We start from the raw sequence: 11,871 nt of genomic DNA on the forward strand, positions 1-11,871 counted from the left end.
AAAGTTACTTGAGCAAAGTGAAAAATTACTTGGATTTAATGAATACATTATATCCATCAATTTCTCTATAGGGTCAACATATTGCAGCAAGAATTATTTGCTATTTTTTATTTATTATTTTATTTATTATTTTCCTTAAGAGGAAATTAACAATCTAAACAGATGCTGTTCTGTTTATATCTTAATTCTTTTTGGTGCTGGATTTTTTCAGAGGATCAATATAGTAAAATTTCTTGAACTATGCATACATGCGAAGTTATTTAATGAAAAGAATGTTCTTGAAATTTAAAGTTGTTCATATGAGACAGGCTGACAACATCTCTTTAACTTGCATTTCTGTAGGACCCAAGAGCCTCGTGTTAACTTCAAGTTGTAAGTTAAAGGGCTTCAGTTTCCATTTGGTTATATAAGTGGTAGAGCATGGGCTCCCACTTCTGTGGTTTAACCATGGTGTTATTCTGAAATGCTTCAGATAAGACCATTGTCCTTCCTCTTAACTGTTTGCTGTGTTGAAAACCAGTGGGAAACTTTCTTTTAGGCTTTCCCTCTCATTGTTATAACAAGAAGAGAGAATCAAGTGATAAGAAAGGCATATTTCTTTCACTTGTACCTGGAATTATCAAGAGACAAAGTCAGCATGTTAATTGAATGTAATATGAGCTGAATGTTTTCACTTCAGGCTTTTATATACCAGTTATTTTAATAGCTCTAAAGCCATTAAAAAGTGCTGTAAACTATTTGATTACACTAAGGAGAATGCTACTTTAATCATAGACTGTGCTAACTGGAAATTAGGACTGCTGGACTCTATTTGTGGTTCTGAAATAATTTAGCCTGACTTTATACAAGCTACTTGAACTCCATTTCAGTTGCCCAGTTTCTTTACCTGTTTGTCTCCATGAGTGGGGTGCATGTACCTGTCCATGTGAGATTAGATTCCCATAACCAGTAACCTACCGTGGGCTTGTCTAGTGCCACAGTTGCCTTTGTGTCTTCTCATACCTAGGCAGGAAGGCTGGCAGGAAGTTCAGCCATTCCTTGGTATCTTCATACCACTGTGAATCTGATGACAGTGAGTCTGTGATGTCCACTTCTCGAGTTTTACCCGCCTTTTCTCTTGGCCTTGCAGACATACCAGGTGGCAAAGGTACTCTGAGTCTTAGTGCTACCCTGCAAGTCATGCAGAGGTGCTGAGGACTGTTGATGATGGTGGAGCTACCATTTATTTGAGAGGGTGGGGTGGGTAGAGGTGACAGGAAGCCTTGGGCATTCTACCTTCTAGTGTTTGCAGTTTCCTTTGGGTAGCAGAACTGCAGGGTCTTTATATAGCTTACTCTGAGAAAGGTAAGTAAAAAGATGAGAAGTCTTGTGGAAATTGGACTTCTTAGAAGCTTTGCAACTGGCTGGTCTCCAGGCTGTGAGAGCATTTATTCCCTCTGACTCTGGCTTACAAATTGTACTCAGTACAATGCTATCTTGCAACATCAGAAGCCATCTGGGCTCGAACGTAAGACAGATCTCTAAGTCACCTCTTGCCACATCCAAGGTGCATTTGAGCCTTCCTTGATGGCAGAGGAAGAAAAGGACAGACCGTTCATAAATTTGGTCTTTGCCTTTCAGTCAGCGTCATGGGGTCCTTGTTCTTCCTAGTCCTTCTTGCTCTCCCTTCATACAGCTCATATTTCTGCTGCAGAGGTGCAAGTCTGGCAGTGCTATCTTGTCTGGGTTAGTGAAACCCGGGAAATGCAGCAAACATTCATAATAGTACCTCACTCTTCTTCAAATTGTGTCTTGAAATGCCATTATATTTATCACATCTCAAAAAACCCCAATAACAACCCCCCCTCGCCCCAAACATGTTAGGTCATGGTTCATTGAGATCATTGTTGCCCTAAAATAAAGGCTTTATCTGTTGTGCACTTATTTCTGTTTTTCTCTAACCATCTGTTCTCTTTTGCCTTTCATTTACATTGTAAACCCTTTCAAGAAACCATTTTTTTCTCTGCTTGTTTGTTTTGCTCTGCTTTTTTTAGTGCCTTGCACAATGGAATCTTTATTAATGCATAGGGCTCATTGGAGCTTTAACAACACTACTTCTAAGTCTTGCTACTGGTAGATATACTTGCAAATATACTTCATTAGGTCTATTTGTTATATTTTTTCAGATAGTTTCAGTTGCCCTTATCACTGGATCACAATTATTTAACTACGTCTTTAAGAAAGATACTCTAAACAAAATTCCAGTTACACAGACTTAAACCATTCCAGGTTGAAAGAGGTCTTTCATCTTCTATACAATTAAAAAAAAATTTAAAATATTTTTTACAATGCATCTTACATCAGCAGGTTTTTCCTTTATCTGTTTAGACCATTTTTTTTTTTTCCCAAATAGATGGGGGCATTTACCCACCTGAATATATTTGTTGTAACTGTTGTGTTACAACAGCTTGATTTACCTTTATGTCCTGGGAGCACTCTTGGGTGTAACATCAGTATCGCATATTTGGAAGAATGATTAGATGATAGCAGGTAAATGATGTGGTTCTGAACACCTGTATGGAGTGAAGCAGAAAGGTGAATTTTAATTTTAAATGAATCAAATTCTCTTCTAAGTTATTTTAAGACTTTTTTTGTACACTTGGAATAAAAAACACACTTTATATTACAGTATAAAAGCCAGTTGATGTTAGTTTACTCATTAATGTTTGCTAAGATCTGGATGTATGTAATTAAGTTAAATTTCGTTAATTTTTTTCAGCAAACCTAGGTGTTTAAAATCAGTGAAGTCTAGAATGAAATTAAGTGAAATGTCCTAATTGACACCGGAATGGATATGGAGCCTCAAAGAAATCTTTAATGGTCTAGTCATCAGTTTCCATACTAGCTTACTCACTGGAGGAATACTTGTGGTGTGTTTTTTTGTTTTTTTTCTAAAAAAGTAATAACTTCTGTAGCTACTTGCATTCCTTGAGCTGATAAGTCTAAATTAGTTGATTATATAACTTGGTCAGACTTCTAATTTTTACCATGTTAAGTAAATATATTTTAAAAGGTATTTAAATATTTTTAAAAGTTACCCAATTGTTTCACTTTTATCTATGAATTTATGTTGCTGAACTAAAACAAATAGTAGCTGAAAGCTGAAATCACTTGGTTTTCTAACATGCCATCTTTTTTCTGTTCTGCAGCATGGGTGAACTCTCTTTCTATGGGAATGGTCTTCTTCTGTTCTCCAATAGTCAGCATATTCACAGACCTGTTTGGTTGTCGAAAAGTAGCTGTTATTGGAGCTGCACTAGGATTTGCTGGACTCCTTTCAAGCTCTTTTGTAAGGTAAAAAATTAATTTCTTTACATTCAGAGTGTTTTATCAATTTTACATGGTCTCATTGACACAATATGGAGTAAGCAGTGCTACTTTATATTTAAAAACCTTGTTTTATTTGTTTTCATTTTTGTCTTTCAAACTATGACTTGTGGAAACTCCAAATGGTACTTTAAACTTCAAAAGTAATTAAAAAAACATAACCTGATAACAGCACTCCCTATTTAACAGGAACCACTATGTAGAAATGTATTGACAGCAAGACTAATGCTATAAGATCAGCAACATTGGCTGTGATAAACTTCTTGTGTATTTTCTTGATATATGTTGTGTTTTAGCATGTACATAAACATTGTTTTTGTCTCCTCTCCCCTAATTTTCTTTTAAAACACTGTTTAAATGTTGATAAATATGCAGTAGGACTTCCAGGAAGGTGTTAATGTTTCAGCCAAATTTAATGTTTTCTTCTATTACTAGTCCAATTGCCAAACACTAAGATAGTGAAAACCTTGGTATAATGACATATACTTAGGCTTATTTGCTTTATTAAGAAAATCTCAGTTCTTTTTTGTTAGTGAAAAAAACTGAACAGTAGTTGAGTGTTTTCCTCCAGGTGACACTTCATTTTGTACATTTCTGTACCTTTTGCAGAATAAATACTAAGACGTTCATGAACAGCTGGTTTGTTGGACGTGCGCAGTAGAAGATGAGGAAATGCGAAATTTACTTATTCTAGTCATCAGCAGAAATTGATTAGTTAAGATAGGGTAAGAATTAGCAGAAGAATAAGCCACAGTTACCTCTAGTTCTCAGTCTGCCCTTTTTCCACACTTAGCAGAATAAGTACAGGAAGAATCTAAAGCAAAATTCAGAAGTTTCCTATGTAAATGAAAATGTGTCTGTATAGACGGGCTTGTGAGAATGTTTTCTGTGCCTGTGCTCTGAACCAGATAAATGTGAGCTGGCTGTGATCTGGGTGGATGAATATCTATGCTGTGTGGCGCTATGCCTGAGCCAATATGTCTAGTTTGGGCATATGTCCCCTAATGTGAAGACATAGCCACAAATTTACAGGAACAGAAGACACGTAGTTTTGTCTTGGGTACTGAGAGTTTATATTTATTCTTGGAATAACTTATGAGAAAAAGAGAGCTTTGTTTTCCTGTTACTTCAGCAAGTTTCTGATTTTTATTTTTTGGTTAATCCAAGTGCAAATATTTTGCTTAACTCATTTTACTAAAGCAAGCAAACAAAAAACCCCCACTTCCTGATATGTTTTGAAGCTTGCGAGGTAAAAAGTAAAAGATTGCATCTTGGAAAAGTCTTTCTTCCTCATTGCTTCCCAATAGTGTGTGAATACTAAAACAGTCTCATTATTATAAATTAAACCTCTTGATAAAGGAAAGATATTTTCTTCCTTGGAACAAAATGCTGTCATCTTTGTTTCTCTGATATCCAATGGAACAAGGGCACAGAAGAGACATGCAAAAGGAAGATATTTTGTAAAGGCTTTAAAAATATTTTAGCTTGTTTGAATTCTGTTTTAGAATTTGAGGAGCACTTTGAGAGGAGAGGTAAGTTCTTGCTAGAGTACATGCCATGTTAATGTGCATTCTTGGTATTTTATGATGTTACTTACACAAAAATGGTTTATGCCTATGATGTTATCAGTTAATTGAGGGAGTGTAGTTCAGATATAGAAGCTGATGTTCTAAAAGTAAAATATTGTACAGTAGATAAATGTAAATATGATTTACTGCTTTTCTTACATACTGATTTCTTAATATAAATTTTATCTCTTGGGAAGCTGAGATGTAAGAGTATTTGTAATGCAGGAAAACATTTTACTATGTATGCCATGCTGTAAACTCTTTGAATGAATCTACAGCCAGAAGCAGGACTTCTCTGTCCTCCATTGTATTATGTTTCTCCTCTCATTTTATAACTTCTGTTTTTGTTTTTCTTGGGTATTTTCCATTGATAAAGGTAATTGGTCTTTCCCTCTTACGTTGTTTCTGCTGGTTTACCAGCAGAAACAGTAATCAGTTTTAGATTATAAACTAAAAAAATAGTATAATCACTTTTAGAAATTGATAGTTAATGTAGAAAGCAAGAATATTATATTACACAAATAATCTTTTCATGATAATACACAAAATCAGTGTCAGGCCTTTGTTAGTCAAATACGGTTTTCTAAGAATTTCTGTAATTTCATGGGAAGGTTGCAGAGTGTATTTTAGTATAGAGGGATGCTGGCAGGTAGCATCCTGTGATGAAAGGCAGTACATAAAGTATTCATGCTCCTTAAAAAAAGTTAATATATTGGCTAACAGGTCAAATGGTTTTCTATAACTACTTTAAAAGCAGGTGTTAGCTGACAGAAAAAAGTCCATGGTTCATTGAAAACATAGTAGTAAAAAAAAAAAAAAAAAAAAATCATGTGCCACCTCAGAAATCTTGTATAAATACATTTCTCACACATTGCCTCCTTCCTCTAAATGTAAAAAAAAAGGTGTTCTTTGACTAATTAATACTACGATATTAATTTAATTGATTATACTAACACTGTTACTTCATACTGTTAAGATTTCTTGCACAAGTACCTTTTAATGTCACATATCTGCTTGTGAGCTAATACAATGGCTCTGCTTCTTTTCACTTGTATAGTAAATGGTAATGGTGGAGAACCTTGTGATGAAGATCCTCCTTAATATCAGTGGAAACGTTTCATTCTTTATGAATGTTTTTTCCTATTTCTTTCTTAGCCTATCCAATATCTGGATCAAAAGACTGAATTTGGAATATTTAATAAAAAGGCTATTATCTGTCTAAAAAAATGAATACCTAAAGTCTATAACTTGCTAGTAACATATTATATTGCCAGAACTTGACAATATTTTTATGTTTTATTTTTCATTAATGTTTACTACTTTTGCTATTGTATTTTCATAATAAAACATGTAAAAATACGATTTTTCTGGGTTCATTAGGAGTGTTCAGTATTGTTTGAACTGCTAGCACATTGAAGAAATGTCTAAATCAAAACAATATAACTTTCTTTGGAAAAGAAAAGACCAAAACCCCAGCAATGGTTGAAATTATATTTGTCTAATTCACCCTGAAAATTATTTTTAAAACTTTCTTTTAGTCACATTATTTGGTGTAATTAAATATAGTTTTGCATTCTTGCCTGTTCGGTGAATTCTAGGAAATCTTCAGTGTAAGAAAACAATAATTGCTGAGTTAAGATGACACAGTATATTTCAACTATTAAGTACATAGAAACTCTTAATTCACTTCTGTAAATATGTCAGTTCCTTGAAAAACTGTCTTGCATATGGTAGGTGAATGTGAGCGTAGTGTTGTACAAAACACTAATGATTTTTTCTCTTTTTGGTCTAGCACCATTGAACCGCTATATTTCACCTATGGAATTTTATTTGCCTGTGGCTGCTCATTTGCGTACCAGCCATCCTTGGTCATTCTTGGGCACTATTTCAAGAAACGCCTTGGACTAGTGAATGGCATCGTCACTGCAGGCAGCAGCTTGTTCACCGTGTCACTGCCCTTCCTCTTGAGAGTTTTGATTGATTCTGTTGGCCTATACAACACCTTGCGAGTCCTGTGCATCCTTCTGTTTATTCTGTTCCTGGCTGGCTTTACGTACAAACCTCTTGTTTCCAATGCCAAAGACAAAGAGGGAGGAAAGAAGGGAAAGTTCAGATTTCCTCCTGAAAAAAAGATTTGCAATTTCTCAGTTTTCAGAGTTCTCAGTTACCGAATTTGGGCTTTTGGGATCCCAGCTGCACTTTTTGGATACTTTGTGCCTTACGTTCACTTGGTAAGTATGTGTTTTTTCCGATGTATGATGTATTTAAAACTACAGCTATTTCCCTTTGTGTTTCGGACTAAGAAAATGATTGATGTTAGGAAGCAATATTTAAAATGCAAGTCATGTTGGGGAGAAGCGCAAAATTAATGTTGATGTCTGTGACTAAAAGAGATTCCAGGACTCTAATCAGAACTATTAGTTGAGACAGTTAAAGTTTTAGTTCCTTGTTCTCATTCTAAGGTTTAAAATACTTTAACTGTGAAAAAAGACATTTAAAAAGTGTTCTGTACTATTCCAAAGAGAATTCTCAGCTGCACACATTGCCAATGATACTTGTGCATTTCAGAGGAATAATGGAAAGGGTAAATAACAGAAAACAGGTAAAACTTCTAATTTTATACTTCTAATTTTTGTTCCTTTAGGTTGAGGTATGTTTGTTAAAATGTGCATTTTTAGAGTATATTTTATTGACCATTATCCTGGTTTATTAAAAGCAAAATACTTGGATTTTTCTTTCTCTGAAACTTTAGCTTTGTAGTTTACCCCTATAGCACTAATATAACTGATCCTGTTACCCAGTGCTTCTAGCCACTGGTTCATCTGGTTTTTGTTGCTGTCTACAGTAACTGATGGAGCTTTAGCTTCTGATGATGGGGGTGCTATATCAGCCATTTCTTATACAAGTACTAAAGTTAATTTGTTTCCCTAGCAGAATTTTTTTTTTTTCTGTAGTACACTGTTAATCTAACAAATCCTGATGCAACTGAGATGCGTTCCATGAAGTGTGTCTGGCTGGCATTCACTGCAGTGGTGAATTATTTTTGAATGGCTTCCTGGTGGTACTGTCTAAACCGAAGTGGTGCAAACCAAAAGGATTAAAAGGGAAAAGGAAGAAAAGCACAGAACTTGCTCATTTTGACCATTACATATCCTTATATTCAAGAGTATTTGATAAAGAGCATGGACTAGTAGAGCTAGTACCCACTATGAAAGCAGAAGGATCATGTTAATATTTATTATTCATCCATGATAGAACAGTAAGATTCATGATAATAAATGTCTTGAATTCTGTCAAAAATCTTCAACTCCTTAAAAGCCCATGGGTTTGTATGCAATACATATATGCAAGTGTTGACACTGCTTTCTGGTAATACGTTGGTTAGATTATGGTCTCTGCATCAGGTATTTTAAAAATTACCTTAGGGTGGGGGCTGGATTGTTTTTGAGCAGCCGTAAACTGACTTATTCATGGCTAGTTCTTGTTACTTACTTTTTAATCATGTAGATCTTAGTCTAATTCTAAGAGTTATAGAATATTTCAAAGGACCATACAATTGGATGATTAAGCTATTGTGACATCATACGCTATTTCCCCATAAGTTTTGTAGAGGTGTTTTGAAATAAAACAGTGTTCAGAGGAGTAGAAAGAAGTGTTGTAGAGAAGGCTACAGGATAGATTGTAAATGATCGTTAACACTCGCAGAAAACTGAAGAACAAGACTATACAAGCAGTCTCATAGAACCTCTAAAATACATTTATTTAACAAAAAGCTTGCAATTTTTTCCCAAGACACTTGTACCAATGCTTCTTGTTTCTAGAATGGATTAAAGCTGCTGGTTGAATTGTAGAGGACAAAACCCTTTGTATCTTTTTTTTATATTATATAATTTTTCTTTTTATAGTGTGCTTTCATTCCTGTTGAGTGCTTTTTTTTCCCCCACATATCAGATTGGCACAAATTCTGATTGTGAAATACAGCTCCAGTACAGGAGAACAACTTGATCAAGGCTGTTTCTAATATAATGTTTGATAACAGTACAAAACTATTCCAAAGTGCAGTTAGAATCTAATATTTTAAAGATTACTTTAAAATTATACCAAGAGACTCAAATTCCAGCTTTTTTTTTCTCAGAGCTTCAGAGGAACATGAAGTGTAACTACTTACAACATAAAATCTTTAATGGTAATCAAGTTTGCTTTATATGCCACTTTTGAGAAGGGAAGCTTCACCAGCTCTTAGGAACTGTTCTCTGGTAATTTTTGTTACCAAATCCCACTCCTGAAACCCACAACTTTTTGTTTCAATTTACTTGTCTCTAAATACTCAATTTTAATATATAATTCTCTGGTCTTCCTGTAAATCAGAGAGGAAAATCTTCGTAATATAAAGTAAGCTTCTACTACTTCTAATAAAATGATTGTAAAGAGGGTGGTTAGCTTTCATTCCTGGCATTGCAGATAGCATTATTAAATGGAAAATAGCTTGTTTTTTCTCTAATCTTTTAAAACATCTGATTGTTTATGATTCAGATTTCTATAAAAAATTTAATTTAGGTACCTTTCAATATACACAGAGCATCTATGGAGGATTGAGGTACTAAACTTGTGTTATGTACCTAGGGCTCTTGACCATACTCGGAAATATTTTAAAGCCTAAACCACACTTTGATCAGTGACTATGATAGGGATGGTAAGAAACAGTATGAATTGGAATAAAATTTCATGTGTTTATACTGATAAAGAAACTACATAGATACCAACAATGTCAGATTTCTGTTTACTTATGTATATGGTTCATTAAGTACTGTGTAAATGCTCACTAATCTTTCAGCTTGACATACAAATAGTTTAATAAAATAATCGCTAGCTTTACTGATGTTGAAATGGGAAACTAAAACTTGAATTTTCATAAACAGCATTCTAGAACGTGTAAGATTTTTCTAATCTTCAGTCTTGGATAAGTGATCAGGATGAAAAGAGTGTAATACATGCAAGTCATATATTACAGATTATTTTGTAATTACTTTATATGTGATTACCAAGGATGGATGTATCTTTAGTAGCAGAAATCTTTGTGGCAGAAAACAGGAGTTCGAATTGCTGGGTTGGAGAATGCAGTTGTAGGACTAACAGTAAACTTGCTGCTTGGGGCTTAAAGAATGAAGGTTTCTCATAGCTAAACTCATCATTTCTGTAATTGTTTCTACATAAACCTAAACTCATTCAAGAATTTAGGTCTGCTTTTAGAACTAAGCAAACATTCATCCCTCTAACTCAAATTCAATAATTTCAAAAAGAAGGGACAACCTTTTAAATTGAAACAGGTATTTATTTTTATGAAAACATGAATATGTGAAGAACCATAGCATTTATTGCTGGTGGGCAATGATGTATGCTGGGGGAACTATTTAAAACCTTAGAAAGTCTCTGTGGATCTGTATTTGAGAAAGTGAATAGATCAGTGTTTATGAAGGAACAGCATGGATTCTGCCCTTCAACACAAATACTTCACCTCCAGTAGATAGCGCTGGACTCTTTTATCCTAGTTTTGTCTGCTTTTGATGAAAAACACATTTTATGCACCTCCAGAAGTATATAAAAGTACGTACTTCCAGATAAGTCAAAGGCTATAAGAAAAAATAACTTTTTGCTGGTATCTACCAAACCAAAGACTGCTTTCCTCAGCTTTTTAAAATGAAAGTTACTGTTATTCCATGTTTACTGCATTTTTAAAATTGTAGCAATACTGGAAAAGGGATATGATACTTGTCCAAGTGACAGCTTTCATTGTGCTAAAATCCTTGAAATTTTTCCACTGTTACAGTTGGCTGACAATAGCCAGACTGCGAGAAAGGGATGCTGATTGTAAGTGCCCTATGAAGAAAACACACATGGAGCCTTATGCCTGCAGCTCCTTCCTTAGCCCTCAGACCTGGTTCCTGTACTTATCAAGTCCCATTTTTCCTGCCTGGAAAGGCAACTTCTGCCAGAGTGGGTGCTCTTGACCATGAAACAGGTGCCACAGGCCCTACTGATTAGGGTCATTGTGTGTCACCACTCAGGTCTGTTGTAACTGGAGGTTGCAGACCTGGTGTGCTCTGGTCATTGCACATCAGCTGCTGCCTGCTGCTTGGCACAGCGAAGGAGCTCCTAAGGTCCCAGACAGGGTCTCTGAGTGCTCCTGAGGCCAACCCTGATTCCTGTATGTCTCTAGTGTTTTGTGAAGCATATTGGAAGGGAGGATGCATGTTGTGAAGTTTGTGGTAAGAAAGAAGTAAAACTTCATTTTGGGCTTTGGAATAGTAGAATTAGCGTGGTCTTTGCAATTTAAAGTCTGCACTGTATTTGCTAGATGGAGTAAAAGCTTATTAAAACCAGATAAATTAACCTGCTCATGAACTAGGCTCTAACTAAAATTAAACAAATCAACAAATTAATTATATGGCTAGATAGGATTCATATGAAGGAGCTGGCAAGAATTACCAGAACTACCAGACTGGTAGATATCAGCTGCATGCAAAATAAGCATTATATTCCTTTTGGCTTTTGCACTGGAGAACCAAAAAGGGAGAGCTTTTCTTATCCCAGTTTAATTGGTGTCAAATTCCATTAGTAGGTGTTCCTTTCCATGTGATTTTAGGGAATTGGGTTGGGAGAAATACTATAAATAGGTTTTGACTTAATTTTATCATATGCTTTTAGCATCAATTCAGATTATTGAAGAGCAAATTGATAATTCATAGAATTACTACATCAAATGGCTGTTATTTGTCTCAATTTTTAAAACCAGTCTAAACTGCAGTGATTTAGAGTGGCTTTTTTTCTTTTGATGTCTCTCTAAAATAGGCAAATAGCCAAATAAAACAACTAGTCCATTCAGGTTTAAAATGTGAGTCCAAAACAGAAATCTGTCAGATTAATGCAAAACACTCTT

At 34.8% G+C, this 11,871-nt stretch overlaps 1 protein-coding gene across 1 annotated transcript in view; it reads left to right on the plus strand.

The window, feature by feature from the left end:
* Nucleotides 1–1,006: 1,006 nt before the first annotated feature.
* The window catches only part of SLC16A10 (solute carrier family 16 (aromatic amino acid transporter), member 10), a gene marked incomplete at its 5' end in the record, with an annotated part of 31,970 nt that continues 21,105 nt past the window's right edge, over nucleotides 1,007–11,871 (plus strand). The window contains 3 exons of the mRNA XM_010283116.1: nucleotides 1,007–1,147; nucleotides 3,189–3,333; nucleotides 6,727–7,165. Coding sequence (XP_010281418.1) covers nucleotides 1,007–1,147; nucleotides 3,189–3,333; nucleotides 6,727–7,165 — 725 coding nt within the window. The remainder of the gene's footprint in view (nucleotides 1,148–3,188; nucleotides 3,334–6,726; nucleotides 7,166–11,871) is intronic.

This window comes from Phaethon lepturus, unplaced genomic scaffold, assembly GCF_000687285.1.
Source record: "Phaethon lepturus isolate BGI_N335 unplaced genomic scaffold, ASM68728v1 scaffold55812, whole genome shotgun sequence".
Taxonomy (NCBI): domain Eukaryota; kingdom Metazoa; phylum Chordata; class Aves; order Phaethontiformes; family Phaethontidae; genus Phaethon; species Phaethon lepturus.